Raw genomic sequence first — 19,061 nt, 5'->3', positions numbered from 1 at the left:
TTTACTGACTTTTATTTTCATGTGTCTGTTATCAAAAGACTTTTTTTAAGATTTATTTTATTTATTTGAAAGACAGAGCTACAGAGAGAGGTAGAGATAGAGAGAGGTCTTCCATCCTCTGATACATTTCCCAGATGGCCACAATGGCCAAAGCTGTGCTAATCTGAAGTCAGGAGCCAGGAGCTTCTTCCGGGTCTCCCATGTGGGTTCAGGGGCCCAAGGACTTGGGCCATCTTCCACCTCTAACCCAGGTCATAGCAGAGAGCTGGATTGGAAGAGGATCAGCTGGGACTAGAACCGGCACCCATATGGGATGCCAGTGCTTCAGGCCAGGGGTCTAACCTGCTGCGCCACAGTGCTGACCCCAGTTATCAAAAGACTTTTAAAGCAATCAAGGTTTCATGTTTGTGTGCCAGTACTAAAATTAATACAATGATCTGACATGAAAATTGAAAATTTATTAAGAAGATATGTAAAAACACTTAGAAATTTTTAAAGTGCACATATAAAAAGGGAGACAAACAAAAATGAACAGGAAAATATTAGGGCCCCAGGTTGCTCTCCATCCCCCTAAATGGGCGTCAGCATTAATGTGGAGGAGAACAGGAACCAGTCTCTGGTTCCTGGAATACTCAATTTCAGTGAACATTTTCTGCTGAACATTAGGAAAAACAATAGATACTCAATGAAAATACACGAACTCTGCAAAAAGGACGTGGAAATGCATAGTTTGAAAAAGCACTATGCCTGGATTTAAAAAAAAAATCGCATCAAACTAAATTGTTTAATTATTTTTTTAATAAACTTCTAAAAAATATTTCTTTATTTGGAAGGCACAGGGACAGTGACACACAGACAGAGAAAGATCTTCTGTCTACTGATTTACTCCCCAGATGCCCTCGACAGACAAAGCCGGGTCAGGCAGCAGCCAGGAGCACAGAATTCCATTCCAGTTTCCCACACTTGTAGCAGGGGCTTTCTTGCTGGCAGCATTCAGAGGTAGCACCTGGCATCACTCGGCACACAGTTCTGGGTGTGTGTCGTGGTCTCCCGCCCTCTTCTTCCAGAGCCACTAGGGTCAGTAATGGGTGCTCCACTCTGTTGATCTTATCACTTCAAAAAGGCCCTAATTCTAAACACCATGGTTAGCTTAAGATCCCACCTTCCTGATACCTCGGAATGAGGATTAAACTTCAACATGTGAAACCTTGTGGGGCACTCAAATCACATCCCAGCAACAGCACACGATATCACATATACAAACCCTGCAGTGATTAGGAGGAAGGCATAGTAGAAATTATGAAGTGGAGTAACAATACAGTTCAGGGTTGTTATCATCAATGAAAAGTATCTCTGAGCAAACAGCCTATACAAAATATTAAAAATATTTTCCCTCCATGACTTCCAGGGACCTGGAAGGCAATCGAATAAAACGGCTCAGAAATTCCACCTTCCTGTCGTGCAGTTCACTCACAGTGCTGTAAGTACACATGAATTTCAGTCAACGGGCAGAAAACCTATAGATTTGGAAATTGAAGAAACTTTGGCAAAGAATTTCAAAGTAGTGCTTTGTTTAGGACCTTGGCCTGAAACTGCAATGCTAGAAAAGGTACACACTGAGTGACTGGTATGGAGGGGTGGGGGACTAAGCCTTAAACTGCCTGTGGTTTAGGTCTCCAGCTGGTCGCCCTGTTTCTAGAGCAGTCACCATTTCTGTGCATCCTCTCAGTTGAACTGATGCCTGTAAGTTCCAGTCTCCTAACCCTATGGTCACCAATTCTATAAGACCATGTAAATGCAAGTAGTTAGCTCTCCAATAACCAGCTGGGACTGCCAATGTATATGACCACTTGATGGCTCTCTCCCTAAAGAAAAAAAAAAAAAACATGATTTTATTCAAATTAGAGGAACATCTAAAGATGCTGCTTCCTTAGCACTGAGTATGCTGTTTATGGGGGCGGGAAGGCAGCTGGATTGGTCATTGGGCGCATTTGGCCATGGCAAGCTTAAAAATGCAAGTATGTGTTTCTGTTTTTTTATCGACAGTTTTCCATAGATAATAAACTCTTGGTAATGTCTGTTGATTGGATGGGTGATTGGAAAACAGAATGGAAAAGAAAAATTAGAAAAAGACACTGCTAAAATAATCCAAATCTGAACAAAGCACAGCTTTTTAGGCCACACTCAGCACCTCCAGTTGCTCGTGGCAACTTCCCGGAGAGAACACACGCGTGTCCTCGGTGCGAAACTCCTGCCTTAGGTTGCACACGAGAAAGCGCTTCCCTTTGAGACTTCGAAGGAGGCTTCTTCAGTTACTGCCGCATCCGTGGCATCTCTCAGTGAGAACTGATTATTACAGCAGACGCAAACCCACAGTGCTGACTCTCGCCATGTCTTACAGGTTTCTGCCTAGAAATCAAATTGATTTTGTTCCAGAGAAGACATTTTCTTCATTAAAAAATTTAGGAGAACTGTAAGTAGCATCGTCTACTAGGAAGAATATGATTGCTTCTTCCAAGATTATAAATTTGAATGGCTAGGGAGACTGCTCTTCCACTAGTAGCAATCAAAATCCTGCAAACTGCTGGATGTTAAAAATCAATTAAGGGGGCCAGAGTTGTGGCAAAGCGGACTAAGCCACCACTTGCAACACCAGCATCCCTTATCGGCAGATTGCTGGTTCAAGTCCTGGCTACTCCGTTCCCAATCCAGCTCCCTGCTGATGTGCCTGGGAAGGCAGCGGAAGATGGCCAAAGTGTTTGGGTCCCTGCCACCCATGTGGGAGACCAGGATGGAGTTCCTGGCTTCTAGCTTTGGCCTGGCCCAGGTCTGGCTGTTGCAGTCATCTGGGAAGTGAACCAGCAGATGGAAGATCGATCTCTCTCTTTCTCTTTCTCTGTTCCTACACTTTGTTCTCTCCCCTTCTCCCCACCTCTCCCCCTTTCTCTTTCCCTCCCTTTCTCTTTGTCACTCTGCCTTTCAAAACAATACATAATCAATAAGAAAGCCAGCATTATCCTAAAGTCAAAAGCACATTAAAATCAAACAGTGGGCTTAATATGGATTTAACCTACCAAAGTTTTATTATTGTGGGGGGGGGGGTGGTGATCTGTGTGTGTGAAAGTAAATTGCCTTTCCATAGCTTCTTAAAACACAAGGCTCATTTATCTCCTATACCTGGAGTATACTTGATTATCAGTAAATATTTGCTGAATGAATAACTGATTGACTGAAATGAAAATTATAACTAAGTAAAAATGCTTATTATCCTTTGAAAAATTACACTTCTTATCACAGGTGAAGCAAACACATATGCCTAGATTGAGGATTAGGCTCCTTAAAAAGTATTCACAAAACACATGTAACTCTGTATTTTTCAAGGATCTAATCTGTAGAAAAGTACTGGTCTTATTATAAATTCATTGCTCCCCACATAATTGTGTATAATTGGATGTTAAAATTAAGTCTGTCATATTACAAATAGTGGCAATTAAGGGAAAGAACTCCTCTGATAGAGGCCTTAAAGTGACAGTTAACTTCCTAACTGACTGGCCCCCCCATTCTTTGTACCTTTCCCCAGGAAGGACTGGGGAAAATAAATAAGTAGAAGTAAATTTTAAAATAATTCATGAATACTTAAGATAATTTAATCTAATAACCATCATAAATCAAATCCACAGAGGTTGACATGAATTAAGTGCCTCGTATGTGTGACATACTGCATTAGAACTAAAAATATTTTCATTTTATGGCAAATTTAAAGACAGCTCACTCAGAAGAGACTTTCTCTCAGGAGTGTTCATGGCCAGACTCTGGAAGACGGACATGAACTTATATTACAGTGTGAAGTGGGGTAGCAGCCTGGGACAAACAGGGGCCTATTTTATACATATAAACTGAAAGAAATAGTGGTATGGAGTCTACATTTTGAGAATTTTTCTAATCCTCTTCTCATCTTACGCATAGAAGAACCACACCAAAAACAAAACAAGCCAAAGCAAAATCCACTTGTAAGATCGCTAATAATCCCTTCCAGTCCAGGGTCAGAAAGCTAAGGAATTCAGAAGTTGATAGACTTGACTTGAACAAGGCATTCCTACATCTTGAGTTTACAAGAGTTAGAACATTTCACTGCTCCTCTATGACAGCAAACTCATGCTGGGGAGGAACACGCACAGGTACATGAGGCCCCTGAAGTTCCCCCAGAAGATGGCTTTTCTGTGTTCCACATTGAAGGACATTTTCTTGGTGTAGGAGATTGGCATGATCGTCATGTGGCTCTGCTGCTAGGCTCTGTCTGGCACACCTGTGCCTCACGCACACCTGTGGCCTTCCTTGTGGGCTGCGACCTACGTGTGTCCCTGCCATCCGGGGCACCAGAGCATCATTTCCAGCCATCAGGACCTCCCTCTCGGATGTCAGGACAGCACCCTAAAAGCCACCTGTTTAAAATTAAACCAACAGGGAACCCCCACCCTGTCACCAGCTCCTTCCCTTCAACTCACCGTCCCGATGGCGTCACTGCCCTTCCTGGCAGCCAGGCCTGAACGTTGTTCCCTCGCTCCCAACAAGGCTGTGGGCTCCCTCCTTGTCCATGGGAAGCCTCCTGCCTGGTCTCCCTCCACCAGCTCTCAGGCTTCCCTATCTGTCTTCCATACTTCTTCTGGCAGAATTATCCCACATTATGCCACTGTGCTACTTAATGTCCTGTTGCCTGCTGTTTAGCAAAGACCTTGACACAGTTCTCAAATGTTAATCTGCAGAAAAGTCACAGAGAATTTTGATTTAGATGCATGTTACCGGGATGCCTCCCAGAGATTCTGCTGTGGTAGTCCTGAGGTGGACAGCAGAAAAATGCACCTTAGTAAAGCATCCTTGGGATTCTGATTCCCAAGTTGTATCCTGGGGAAGAGTGCCTTGGGTAGACAATGGCCCCACTCTTATCTCCATGTGCTTTTCTGAGATCAGTACCTCAGCTCCTCCCTAAACCTCCTGTCTTCCACCACACTGCACCGCATGCTAACCCCTGAAGATGCCCCTGACTTCAAGTGGCTGGGTCACTGACTGTGCTATAAACTGCTCTTCTCTTACCCCTCCTAAAATCATAGAACTTTGTCCAAACACTAATTTCCCAGGACAAGACAGGTGCCTCCTTCCTCTGTGTTTTCTCCATACCCTATAAGCATACCAGTTTCATTCTTTCCTTGCTTTATAGTTTACTGGTCACTGTAAATGGAAGCTTCTTTAGAAAAACAGGTGAGCCTTAGTTACATGTAATCCTTACATACCACCAGAAGCTCCAGGGGATCAAAAATTAATAAGATATTTTATTTGACTCTTAGTTATTCATTTGTTTTTATCTTTAATATCTTTTTTTGGCACAGAAGTATATCTGGGACTCTTGAAGATTCTAGATTTCTTCTGATCCTCAGAAATCTGTTTTCCATTCTGTAGAGTCCCTTCCTCGGTCTTCTTTCTGTGTGGGACCCTCCTATCATGTGTAATTCTAAATTTACAATTTCTTCTCCAGGTGTAGTTCTATATAAGAATATTTTGAAAATATGTAGAGCTGTCTGTGCAAGATTGTCTGGGCGGATGCTGAGTGACCAAAGTTATCTTAGTTGGGATGCCAAAGAAATAAAAGACCCAAGTCTTGACCTCCTAAGTTTAGTTGGCTAAACCAGAGATCACATACATGAAGTGGGTAGGAATCACAGAAGTTTGAATGATAGAAGTGTACAAAGAGTACCTAAAACAGAGGAAATTAATCAAAGTAGATACAAAAGCCAGGATGTGTTGGACAGGGGGTGAAAGGAAATTCCAGACAGGAACTGGATGAACAAAATGTCACATGTCTGTAAGTGATGGAAAACATACCCATTTGGCTGGCTCACATGACCTTGTTGTGTAACAAGTTATCAGGTTGGTTAAATTGGATTCATATTTTCTGTTACATCAAATAGGATGATGATAACTATGAAGAGTAATAACGAGGTCACTTAGTTCCAATGTAATTGCTTTGGGTTTTCTGTCACCAACAGGGATCTGTCTAGCAATAAGATAACAGAGCTGCCACCTCACCTTTTGAAAGACCTGAAGCTTCTACAGAAACTGTAAGTTCTTCTCACCATCATGCGATTTAAATGACAACATCTTAACCTTTGGAAATAATAACATCCTCATGCTTTTCCCCCTTCCCTCTGGTGGTAAAAAAGGAACCTGTCATCCAATCCTCTTTTGTATCTCCACAAGAACCAGTTTGAAAGTCTTAAACAACTTCAGTCTCTGTAAGTAAAATATTACATTGTGTTGATTGCAATGGCAGTGGACATGCTTTACTTAGAGACCCACCTGTTTTGAATGGGTATTTTACACACAGGAGTGTGCACTATCAGATGGCCTTGAGTATCACTGTGATGTCAAGTATGTGTGAATAACAGCAATGCCTCCTTTTTTGCCATTCACCACTTGTAAAGGTCGTTTCAGAGTTGGAAGACACAAATCATCCCTTCCTGAAAACTGGGCTCAAGTGGAAAAATCTCATCCCACAATTTTAACAAAGAATTACATTTGCAATAATATTGCTACTGAAAGTTTGGTAAAAAAAATTATATAAAAGACTTGCTTCCTTTTTCCATTTTCCCCTTTCCTACAAGAAACTGTCTGATATTGGACAACAGTGTGTGTTTTTATTTTTCAGTAAGTAAGGAAAAATATATCCCACAAATATGAACATTCAAATAATTAATGTTGGTTAGTATTTTAAAATTTTAGCCATATTATAATAGATTCCAATGATGCTAAGAATTCTGCTGGCATCTTTTGAACTTCATGATCTTTTACCCATGGATGGCAACTGTTGGCTCAAGTTCCTTGGCTTATTTGTTTTAGCTCAGCATACTACATTTCCCACATTATCTAAACTCAGTATTTCTTCATTTAATGCTAAGGACAAATGTATAATAACATTATGTATTCTTGCTAAATGGTTTTCCATTGGAAATTAATGTAAAATTTAGGTTCTCACTCAACAGGTATTAGTGGACATTCACTGATGGCATAGCTTTGGTCCCTGCTGGTAAGAAGCTACAATCTAGATAGATAGATGATAGATAGATAGATAGATAGATATTCATCCCATTGTTTTTAAATATAAGCAGAGACCTCAGGATGTAGACAACATACTCTTCCCTTCACTCACCACATATTGCATTTCTGAAAACCAAAATACCAAGGCATTATGTAACACCCTTTTGAAAGTCAATGTAGTAACTGTTCACTCCATGAGTTTCTTCCTTTATTTCTTCCTTTTCCTAACTATCTCATGTGTTTTTCCTAAGATACATTTACAAATTCATTTCCAAACCATTTATTGACCTCCAAATTATGCATCACATGGTCTTAAGTACTCAGAATGTATAGCCTCTGCTCTTTAAGACACTATAAAGTATTAATGAAAGAATCACAGGGCCCCTGTAAAGCTAAGATTTTAATGCATCCAGAAGAGAACAAGAGAGCAAAGAAGGGAAAAACCTTTAAAAAGGTTCGCAGCTTTTCTGCTGCAGGGGACTTGATGAATCAGCAGTGTAACAGCTCCCCCAAGCTTCATTTCTGACTTCTACTTCTATGTTTCCTCGAGAAAGGACCCACTGGGCACAGGCAAACTCAGAACTAGGCTCAGAAACCCTGTTCAGGATAGCCAAATGGTAATCCAGCATCTTTCACGACAAACATTAAAACCAGAAAACATTGTTATTAGATTGTCCCCTCCCTATTCATTTCCTTTTGTAGCAGCTCTTAATTCACACCGTCCTAGAGAGGTCTTCAAAGTATCTACATTTGTAAATAATTCTGGATAAATTAGAGAGTGGAAATGATTGCTGGAGCTCTCTGATGATATCTTAAGGGGTCTGGAGGAATTAAAAGAATTACACTTCCTACAGTTGTCATAGATAGTGATTGTCCTGAATTGAAGCCAGTCTTGGCTACCTTCATATTTTCTACCATAAAAATCTTAAAGACAAAAAAAAAAGACCTATTGGCAAGAAAAAAATGACAACACTTAAATTCAGATTTTCACAAAACTCACTTTAGTGATGCACTCAGGTTAGAAGTTCAGCTACTAGAGGAAATCCTCTAACTACCATGTTATTTGTAAGATGAAACTCATAATCACACAAATCACCATTGCCATTTTTAAATCAAAAAATGAATGAAAATGCAGTATTAGGACATAATTCTGCATGTAAAGTGACAAAATCAGCCCCAACTTGCTGGACATGTGAAGAGAAATGTCAATATGTCAGTTTTCTAAAGTAGCACATCATATAAAATCCTCATCCCAGTTGAAACTGGTACCATAAGATTTTGAATCACTGTATTTGGTATATAACAAATAATGCATAATAATCTTTAAAAAATAATCACCCTATAACAAAGAATGCAATTTTTTAAGATTTATTTATTTATTTGAAAGTCAGAGTTACACAGAGAGAGAAGGAGAGGCAGAGAGAGAGAGAGAGGTCTTCCATCCGAAGGTTCATTCCCTAATTGGCCGCAATGGCCGGAGCTACACTGATCAGAAGCCAGCAGCTTCTTCCGGATCTCTTACATGGGTACAGGGGCCCAAGGACTTGGGCCATTCTCTGCTGCTTTCCTAGGCCATAGCAGAGAGCTGGATCAGAAGAGGAGCAGCCAGGACTAGAACAGGCGCCCATATGGGATGCCGACGCTTCAGGCCAGGGCGTTAACCCACTGTGCCACAGCACCGGCCCCCAAAGAATGCAATTATTAAAAAAGATTTCCCCCAGGGTTTATCCTAAAAGGCAAAAGTAATGGCTCAAGTAGTTGGGTGCCTGGGTTGAGCTCCTGGATCTTGACTTCACCTAGCCCAGTGTTGGTTGTTGTGGGCATTTGGGGAATAAACCAATGGATGGGAGATCTCTGTTTCTCTCTCTCTGTTTCTCTCTCTCTCTGTTTCTCTCTCTCTCTCTCTCTCTCTCTGTGTGTGTTTCAAATTTTTTTTTAAAAAAAGAAACCATGTTTAGTCAAAGATCCCACAGCTTTCATTATTTATAGAATAATTGAGACATTTGTTTTAAAGGGGTAGAGGGAGCATTTGCCACAGCTTATCGTGTTTGCATCCCATATAAGAGTCCCTAGGTTTGAGTCCTGGCTCCACTTCCAATCCATCCTTCTGCTTATGCACAGTGGGAGGCAGCAGGTGAACGGCCCAAGTGCTTGAGATCCTGCCACCCAGGAGACTCAGATTGAGTTCCAAACTCTGGCTTCAGCTTGGCATAGCCCTGTTGGCTGTTGCAGGCATTTGGGGAATGAACTAGTGGGTAGAAAGTCTCTCTCTTTCCCCTAACCCTCCTCTTCTTACCCCCATTATCCGTGTCTCTTTCTCTTTTCTTCTCCCTTCCAAACTAATAAGCTAATAAATAGTTAATAAATTCTATGAAGACAAACTTTTTAAAAGTTTGACCTTAAAAACATTAAACCTATTGTACATGTTTTCCAGAGACCTGGAAAGGATAGAGATTCCAAATATAAACACACGCATGTTTCAACCCATGAAGAATCTTTCTCACATGTATGTATGTATGAAATGGAGAAGAGAGCATGGGAATGTTTCCAGTGCTCTCATGTGAACTGTATAATGTATCACTGCAATGTGTTTTTATGCAACAAAAGTCTTTTTATTGAGAACTTTTTAATTTTGTCACCTTTGGTCCCTGTCAAATAGAGTTCAATATTATGATGTGCCGACATGAATGACCCTTCTCCCTGGAAACACGATGTTTATCCAATTGAGGCCCAAAATGAGATCAGGGTACCAGAATGCCACATATTACACAAGATGAAGTCACTGGCTAAATGGTACTCACGAGACCTGGAAACATTAATTCACTTCACATGAATGAGCAGTCGGCTGCTCTAAGATTTGAGCCCTTAGGAAGAAAGGTGCTATATAAATTCCAGGTGTTGTTACTGTTACTAAGTGCACTACAAAATGGAGGTAATTAATCTTTATAGTAGTTTTTGATAAGTCACTTTAATATAAAGTGCACTGTGTAAGTTGTGTTAATATATGTGTTTATAACATGATCATTTCTTTATCAAATGTATAAACTATGTGTCATGATTTCAAAAATTAACCATTGTTGTCCACAAAAATAGGGAGGATTCGATGTAAGATTACAAGTTGGGTGCAGCAAATGGATGAAAGAGTTGATATGAAGGTGCTCTTTTGGGAGAACATTTGTTTATGTCTGTGCAGCAGGTGTGATTACTAAAAGACACGTGTTCAATTCATATCCACATGGTTTGGTTAATTTCTTTTTCTGTGGCACTTTTAGATAAATAGTTCATAAGGCTATTGTTTCTTTATTGTAGGCAGAATGTGAGGTCTGCATAGAATAGAGCAAGTCTATTCTTAGAACTTTATAGAGAAGCTGCTGTCTTAAATATGGACCTTAGGTCAAGGTCAAGAAGGTCCCAATGATGAACAAAACACGTTAGCTTAGTTACTTCCCTAATAAATAATCTTTTTATTCTCTTTAATTTTCCTCATCCTTCACTTATTGAAACAGCTCACCTCATCACCTCCATCCCTTCCACCTGCCAACTGTAGTATGGTCACAGTGGAAGGAGAGAGACCCTAGGTGGCTCTCCTGAAGACAGTGGAAATAATGCAACCCCTAAAGAACCAAGAGGCCAAGTGAAGTGTGTTCCAGGGGCTCCAGGGAAGGAGAAGAAACCAAGATCATTTTATGTCAAATTCCTTTAATTGTATGCCAGATATTAGGATGTTTTACTGAAAGCTACTACAGGGCAGGGATTACCTCTGTCTCCCTAACTGACACACTCAGCACTGACTCATGCATCATCATCTTACTATCAAAGAAATATTTGTTGAGTACCTTCTATGGGCCAGGAACTGTTTGTTTCAGATGCTGAGAACACAGTGGTGAGCAAAAGAGAGAATGTTTGTCCCATGGAGCTTCCACTGAGCTTTGAGAACCAGCAAGTAACTAGTTAATAAATTCTATGAAGCTAATAAATAGTTAATAAATTCTATGAAGACAAATAAAGCAAGATAAGGAACTAGAAGGACGGTTTAGATGGTTAGATGGAAAGCAGACCTGGGTGGCAGGCAGGGAGCAGCCTTGGTAATATGTGGGGTAAGAATCCTCCAGGCAGAGGCAAAAGCAAAAGTAAGGCCCTAAGGGCATGCTTCTGGCTGGTGCGGGAAATGGAAAGTGGCCCATGTGTCTGGGTAGAGTGTATGATGAAGGCAAGGAGGCCAGGAGGCTTAGGCAGCCCAGAGTCCAATCACAGAGAGTCCTGAGACTGTGGCAAGCAAAGCTTTGTTTAACTTGCTGGTCTAGAAACTGAATTGGCAGATGGAAAAACAAAAACAAATGAACAAAAAAAAAACCAGATTGAGAGAATAGAGCAGAGAAATGAACATATAGAGGTATGAAATAATAAAAACATAATGACTGTTATGGGAGAAAATCCTGCATGCCTGGGTTTGGGATCTGGCCATTAGCCAAATGGCCTCACCAATTCCAACACCTGAGATTCCTGTACTCAGAACATAAACACACTGACCAATTTGTTTTCCTCTACAAATTGTTTAAGTCAGTCAAGACCTGGTAAGAAACCTGTGTTTAAGGCAAATAATTCTGCCAGCTCCAGGGAGACAGACTTTTCCTAGTCTCAGAGGCATTCCTTTCCTGCCAGCGTCCAGGAAAAGGAGGCTGAAGTGGGGAGACTTCAGAGTTTAAAGATAAGAGCAAGAATGAGTTTAGTGACTACAGCAGGCAGGTTTCCTGTATCCCGAACCCAAGCCCCAACTCTTACCTAAGAGATTCATTTAACAATGATAGCCCTCTTCTTATAATGTCCTAAAGAATAGCCTCATGTGACCAGAGGAAATCCTAGGGCCCCTAAGACTTTGTCCCATGTCCTCCCCCTGACTGTCCTGGGCCAAGCCACCAAAATTCTATGCCCTTGAGATGCCTCATCTTTTGAAGAACAGTAGTGAGGTAGCATATTGTTTAATGAAGAAGCCTCAAGTTACATAATCACTACTAAACCAACCTAGCAAAGTTGCATACCTAACATAGACCGGTACCCCTTGATGGCACTGCAACTGTAATTTCTCTATCATTACTGGCAAGTGACTCTTTTTTTCCCTTTGACTTTAGTTATTTCAAAAACTTTCGATACTGCTCCTATGCTCCCCATGTCCGAATATGTATGCCCTCGACTGACGGCATTTCTTCATTTGAGGACCTCTTGGCTAACAATATCCTCAGAGTGTTTGTCTGGGTTATAGCTTTCATTACCTGCTTTGGAAATCTTTTTGTCATTGGCATGAGATCTTTCATTAAAGCCGAAAATACAACTCACGCCCTGTCCATCAAAGTCCTTTGTTGTAAGTATGTTTCCTACCTCAGTAGATTTAGAGCACCTTCTGGGAGCTACACACTAGATATATAAGTTGTTGGCATGTATATGTCAAAAATGGCATTTAATGTGAATTACAGGTGCCACGCTGGGAAAGGTTTTGTTTTCTAAACACAAAAGTACTGCTCTTAGCAGCTCTGTGTTAGGTGACAGGACCTTACCATGACCTACTTCTGGGGGTTGACTCTTGGAAATGGGATCCAAGGGTGATGAATCAGGTGACAGAACATGAAGAAAAGTTTGTGGATTATAAAACTAAGCTTCATTAATTTCAATTCCATTAACACCCACGTTCCTCAACATGGGAAATGATTCTCTTTATTAATTATGCAAGAACTACTTGTTTTCCTCTTTTAAACTAGCAGAAATACATGTTTTCTGCTTAAAAGCTCCCCATCCTCAAATGTCCTCTTCTATCTTTTAGCTGTGGAACAGACATAGTGTGATACCTTAGAAGCAGTACAGATTTTGAAGTTCAATGGCTTCTTGGTATTCTAGCAGGTGTTTCCATTACTTCATTCCATACATGCTGAAGAAATGATTCCTAATCAAAAAAACTAACTCCAGAGATGCTGGGGCCACCAACATCCCTTGTGTCAATTCCTTCACAGGTGCCGACTGCTTGATGGGTGTCTACCTGCTTTTCATTGGCTTTTTTGATATGAGATACCGAGGACAGTATCAGAAGTATGCCCTGCTGTGGATGGAGAGCGTACAATGCCGCCTCATGGGCTTCCTGGCCATGCTGTCTACCGAAGTCTCTGTCCTCCTGCTGACCTACCTGACTCTGGAGAAGTTCCTGGTCATCGTGTTCCCCTTCAGTAACGTTCGCCCCGGAAGACGGCAGACTTCGCTCAGCCTCGGCTGCATCTGGCTGGTGGGGTTTCTGATAGCCGCGATTCCTTTTTGGGATGAGGATTATTTTGGAAACTTTTATGGGCAAAATGGAGTGTGTTTTCCACTTTATCATGACCAAACAGAAGATATTGGAAGCAAAGTGTATTCTCTTGGAATTTTTCTAGGTAAATTACATTTTTTTTATTTCCTGGAAAAACACAATTGTGATATAAATGCCGTAAATTTCAGCCAAAGTGGAATTGTCTCCTTCAGAAAGTAAACTGGTTGTCCAGATGGGGTCCTCTTTACAGAAAAATCTCTGCTGTGTATTTTCAGAAGCGCTTCTAAAGCTTTTGTTGTACAGATTTAGTGTGGAAAACGGCAACATACACTTAGAATCCCTGGATGATCTTTTTATTAGCCCTAAATTCCTTTGATTTCATGTTCACCTACAGTGACTATGAGCTGGAAGAATTCTCTGTTAGTGCCTAGTCCGGTATCTCTACCAAGTTATTTGAACCCATTTATTTTTTACAATCTAGTGACGATTTAAAGAAATAAAAACAGCATTGGAGACTCACTCACAGAGGTCATCTAAATGGAAATACCAGAAGAGTGATATCCTTGGTAAATACAGCTCTTGAATCAGCAGTTGTAAGGATGCTTCATGAAGCTATTTTCTTTTCAGTTTTCTTAATTGCCCCTAATTTTTTAGAAAAATCCCTACATTCTCTGTTACAAATAAGTACCAAATTTAGTCTTTTAAAGTTAAAAAAAGAAAATAACTGTTGTCCATGACATATGAGTTCTGCTTAGAATTAAGTCTATTTCCAGGTCCCCTCTTTAACTAAGGCACTGTTATCTTTAGACTCCCACTTCTTGTTTTGTCTTCTCTTTCTTGCAGTTAGCAATCTGCATTGTCATTTTTGGGGCCTCAGATATTTGTCATCAAAACACTCTTCTGCCTTTTCTCCTTTTCCGTCTCTGCCATTGGCTGTCGCCTTGGTTGAAAGTCTGTCTAGCCCGACCCTGAGTTACTGCCTGAGCCCTTACTGGTCTTTCGACCTCTGTTCGTGATCACTCCATAATCTCCCTGAGTTTCAGAAGGGCAGTGTTCTGTCTCTGCTCCACTATTGCCCCTACCATTTGCAAGATCAAGTTTAAATAGTCACTTATAACTCGTCTTGAAATGACCCTAACTATCCTACCCAACTCTTCTCCATCCATTCCTTCTCTTCCTCCTCTGACAAGCAACATGTTTAGTTTGCCTTGTTTTAATAATATTCTTCATACACTTCCATGTTTGGTTGCAGTTGTTCATGGCATCTCACTCCTAGGATAGAGCAAACCATTCCTTACATTTCTTCATGACTCATTTGCTTCTTGCTCCTAACACAAGGGTGCACATAGTACACACACACACACACACACACACTGCAAATTGAGTTTGTGAGGATTTATTTAGCACCTACTATGGTCTGTGCACTCTACTGGAAACTGGAAATATATAGCAGGTCTGGTCCTTACAGGTCAGAGAGGAGGAGGCAGAGAAGTAAACACATCCTTCGTCACAGGCTGATAAATGCCATGAGAGAAGAGTACAGGATGTTCTAGAAACCCCAGATCCAAGGACAAGGGAAGGCTTCCCAGTAGAAATGAGTCCAATCAGGGGCCCAAAAGATGAAGCGGCATCAGCCAAGTGAGATCAGAGGAGGAACAGGGGCTGGGTTCCAGGAAAAGACACAGGGATGCAGGGGCCCCATGCCAGGGAATAGGTCCAGATGTAGGGCTCAGGAAGTTCCCTGTGGCTGGATCTTACAATGAAGGCAAAGAGGTCAGCTAGAAAGGATTAAGCACCTGTGATGTATTCCAGATACATAAGCAGACAGTAACGCACGCACACACCCTCGCATCATCGTCATCATCAGTTTGCCTGTGAGAGGACTTCAGAGCTCTAGATCTCCAGATAAAGTACGTGCTTTTCTTTTTTCTTATTTCTTTATATCAAAGGCAGAGTGACAGAGAAGAAGAGATGAGACAATGAGGGCGAGTGAGCGAGAGAGAGATCTTTCATCCACTGATTCAATCCCCAAAATGTCCACAGCAGCCAGGGCTGGGCCAGGCTGTAATCAGGAGTCAAGAACTCCATCCAAGGGCCAGTATTATGGCGTAGTAGGCTAAGCCTCTGCCTGTGATGTCAGCATCTATATGGCCCCCGGTTCATGTCCTGGCTGCTCCTGTTCCAGTCCAGCCCTCTGCTTATGATCTGGGAAAGTGCTGGAAGATAGCCCAAGTGCTTGGGCCCCTACATCCATATGGGAGACCCAGAAGAAACTCCTGGCTCCTGGCTCCAGATCATCTCAGCTCCAGCCATTGCAACCATTTGGGGAGTGAACCAGTGGATGGAAGGCCTTTCTCTCTGTCTCTCTCGCTGTCTGTAACTTTGCCTTTCAAATAAATGAATACATTAAAAAAAAAAAAAAGAACTCCATCCAGGTCACCCATGTGGGTGACAGACCCAAGTACTTGGGTCACTCGCTGCTGCCTTCCTAGGCACATTAGCAGGAAGCTGGATTTGAAGTGGAGTAGCTGGATCTTGAACGATTTTAGCTAATTTTTAAATTGTCAAATAGTTTTAGAGAAAAGTTGCAGGTAGTACAAGTTTCCATATACACCCCACCTTGTTTCCCTTGTCTTTTACACTTTACGCTACCGTAATGCATTTACATTATGCTTTTAAGCCTTTCCATAAATCTGTTTTCAAAACTGGGGCTAGGGAAGTATCCTCTAGAAGAGTCATTTTATGTTTATCTACACTGTCTGACAAAAGAACTAAGACAAGCAAATTTGATCCAATTTTATATAATCCTATTATATAGCTTATGGTAAGATTCTGTGGAATATAAAGTGCTTTGGATAAAAAGAGCAGGTATCTTGAACTTGAAGTATTACGCTAGACCTCACCAGTGTTACATACAGTCCACATTCAAATGAACATTTTTAAACAACTTTGAAAATATGTGCGAATTGCGGGAATTGAGAATGCGAACGATCACACTTCAAATTTATTACAGCAAGAATAAAGCAAATGAAGTGACTGGGAAGTCAGTATTTTAGGGGATGGTGATGTTACGTGAAAATCTCATGAATGCATTTGGCCTAAAGAGAGTGATTCATCTTGTTGCGTTTTTAAGTCTTCTGTATTTCTAAGGTTTCCAAGTCACACTAAAGAAACATAAACAAAAGGTCTTTTGTTCTATGTATTATTTTTATTTAAGACCAAGACTGTTGCGTAGAAACGCAATTATGTTTATGATAAATTCCAAGGTTATCTTATTCATATTTATGAGATAAGGAAATGGAGTTGGATTTATTTGTTGAGACATGTATATGACTACAGGATTCCCTGTAGGTCTGAATTTGCAGAGAGCTAGAAACAAAAAGAGCTTTCTTCATGCTTTAAAAAAGCTAGTGTTTACTTCATCAGATACCAACCTCAGAATTCAGAAGCCTGTAATTCTTCGTAAAAGGTTTATGTATTTGAAATCTCCTTTTGATCTGGAAAACCCAATTCCTTTATCTTATTTCCTCGAATGAGGGAATTTTAGCAGAATTCCACTGGGCTTATTCAAAAGACAGCTTCTCAGAACTACCAGGGTAGGAGGGAGGCACCATACAAATGCCTGAGATGTTAAGAGGTGTGCTTCTCCCAACAGGTGTGAACTTGCTGGCTTTTCTCATCATTGCGTTTTCCTATGTTACTATGTTCTGTTCCATTCAAAAAACCACCTTGCAGACCTCGGAAGTGAGAACTCACCTTGGAAGAGAGGTGGCTGTGGCAAATCGTTTCTTTTTTATAGTGTTCTCTGATGCCATCTGCTGGATTCCTGTGTTTGTCGTTAAAATCCTTTCCCTCTTCCAGGTGGAAATACCAGGTCAGTCCCTTCTATCATTCCCACCTACAATGTACCTTCCTTATGCCCTTTGATGAGGCCAGAACCACGGACACATAGTAAATCCTCCACAAATGCCCACAGCAGCAATGCAAAAGTTATTATTTCCCTCCAGGGCTTTATAATTGATATTCTGAGATAGCAGTGCAACAGGGTAGTAGTGCAATCCAGCCAAGAATAAAAAAAAATTGTTTTAATTAAAAAAAAAAGCCAAAGCTAGAGAGAAACTAAGCCAGAGCATCTTGGGTCTACATGAATTAGGTAGTTGTTCTTAACCATGAGCACCCATTTTTTAAAGAATCAAAATATACATGACCAGGTTCTCCAGGTTCCTAGCCTCTGGAGTTAGTGTCTGGGGGCTAAGGCTTGTGCATAGGTGTTTCCCCATACCCCTCTTTGTGATTCTCATGCACTCTCACCTGGTAGACCAGCCAGCCTATCCCATAGTGCAACCCACATGATGTCACTGTGGCTCCAGGGAGTGCGGATGTTCCAGGCAAGCACATCATCCCAAAGGCCAGGCTCCTGGCCCACTTCAGCCAGAGAAATTCACCTTTCATTGGTTAGGAGTTCACTGAAAGCCCTTTCTGGGATTTAGAGATGACAGCCGTTTAGAAGTCCTCCAGGGCTTTACCCAGATTCTCGGTGAAACAGCTGGCATCATCTTCGGCTCACTGTTGCAGCTTGACCCAAGGCAGGGATTATGTCTTACTCATCTCGGTGCCCCACTGTCACACAGCACCCTAATGAAAGTGATGAGCGCACAAATGACCCACAGCTGCACTGTCTCTGTGCCTATGGCTTGTGCACAGTCATGTGAGGCCTTGCCCCACGTTGTGCTGCAGAATGCCACCCAGCACCCGTGGCGGTCTCCTAACCATAGACTTCTTCTCCACAACCAGCCGTGTATGTCACTCGGCCATGTGAGATGTGGAAATGAAACGCAGCAGGGAGAGGAGGGCTGAAGACTTGGAAGCCCCTGCTGGGCGGGGAGGAGAGAAATCATAGAAGACTGTGTGATATCATTCAGGGAGAGTCAGTTGTACACGAGGAGCAAATCAACTCTGTATTACTGGCTACAGATGTTTACTTGAATAGTCTCCAATCTGTTACAGCTACCTGGACATCCCAATTTTTATGTCCTATCATTTCCAATTCAACAGGGCCAAAATGGCCATTGGCCTCCATTTCTCATGGATCAAGTCCAGATACTGGGATTAGCATTTTCATGTTTCATAACTCCCACCCCACCCTCCTATACTCCATGATCCAGGCCCATTGGAATTACTGGGCTTTTCCTCTGCACTCTTCTGATAAGACATCAGCTTTTGCTGGAACTGTTCCCTCCACCTGGATTAAACTTTCGACTCTGCCTGTGTCCCGTGCAATCCTGCAAGAGTAGACCCCAAAGGCTCCCTCCTCCATGCTGCAGTCCAGACCTCTCTCAACTCTTCTCTCTTTCAGCCCAGGTGCTTAACTCAGTCATTAACCTCATCCGAGCTGCCTTGTATCAACATTGCTTGATTTTTTAAGGACTTAATTTTTTTTAGCTGAAAGGTAGAGTTAGCTAATAAGAGAGAGAGAGAGAGAGAGAGAGAGAGAGAGAGAGAGATTTCATCTGCTTGTTCACTTCACAAATGACCGCAACAGCTGGGGCTGGGCCAGGCTGAAGCCAGGAGCCAGGAGCTTCAATCAGGTCTCTTGTGGGTGGCAGTGGCCCAACTACTTGAGCCATCTTTTGTTTCATTCTCAGGCACATTAGCAGGGAGCTGGATCAGAAGCAGACCAGCC

At 41.6% G+C, this 19,061-nt stretch overlaps 1 protein-coding gene across 1 annotated transcript in view; it reads left to right on the top strand.

Annotated features, from left to right (window-relative positions):
* The window catches only part of RXFP2 (relaxin family peptide receptor 2), a 77,404-nt gene that overhangs the window by 49,910 nt on the left and 8,433 nt on the right, over positions 1–19,061 (top strand). Inside the window, exons 10-17 of the mRNA XM_089303717.1 lie at positions 1,409–1,480; positions 2,402–2,473; positions 6,042–6,113; positions 6,216–6,287; positions 9,524–9,595; positions 12,219–12,448; positions 13,092–13,502; positions 17,034–17,252. Of these exons, the coding sequence (XP_089159843.1) occupies positions 1,409–1,480; positions 2,402–2,473; positions 6,042–6,113; positions 6,216–6,287; positions 9,524–9,595; positions 12,219–12,448; positions 13,092–13,502; positions 17,034–17,252 (1,220 nt within the window). The remainder of the gene's footprint in view (positions 1–1,408; positions 1,481–2,401; positions 2,474–6,041; positions 6,114–6,215; positions 6,288–9,523; positions 9,596–12,218; positions 12,449–13,091; positions 13,503–17,033; positions 17,253–19,061) is intronic.

The sequence above is a fragment of the Oryctolagus cuniculus genome, chromosome 9 (assembly GCF_051225735.1).
Source record: "Oryctolagus cuniculus isolate XC-2025 breed Fujian yellow rabbit chromosome 9, ASM5122573v1, whole genome shotgun sequence".
Taxonomy (NCBI): domain Eukaryota; kingdom Metazoa; phylum Chordata; class Mammalia; order Lagomorpha; family Leporidae; genus Oryctolagus; species Oryctolagus cuniculus.
Note: the sequence above shows the minus strand (reverse complement) of the source record. Positions and strands in the feature narration are given on the sequence as shown.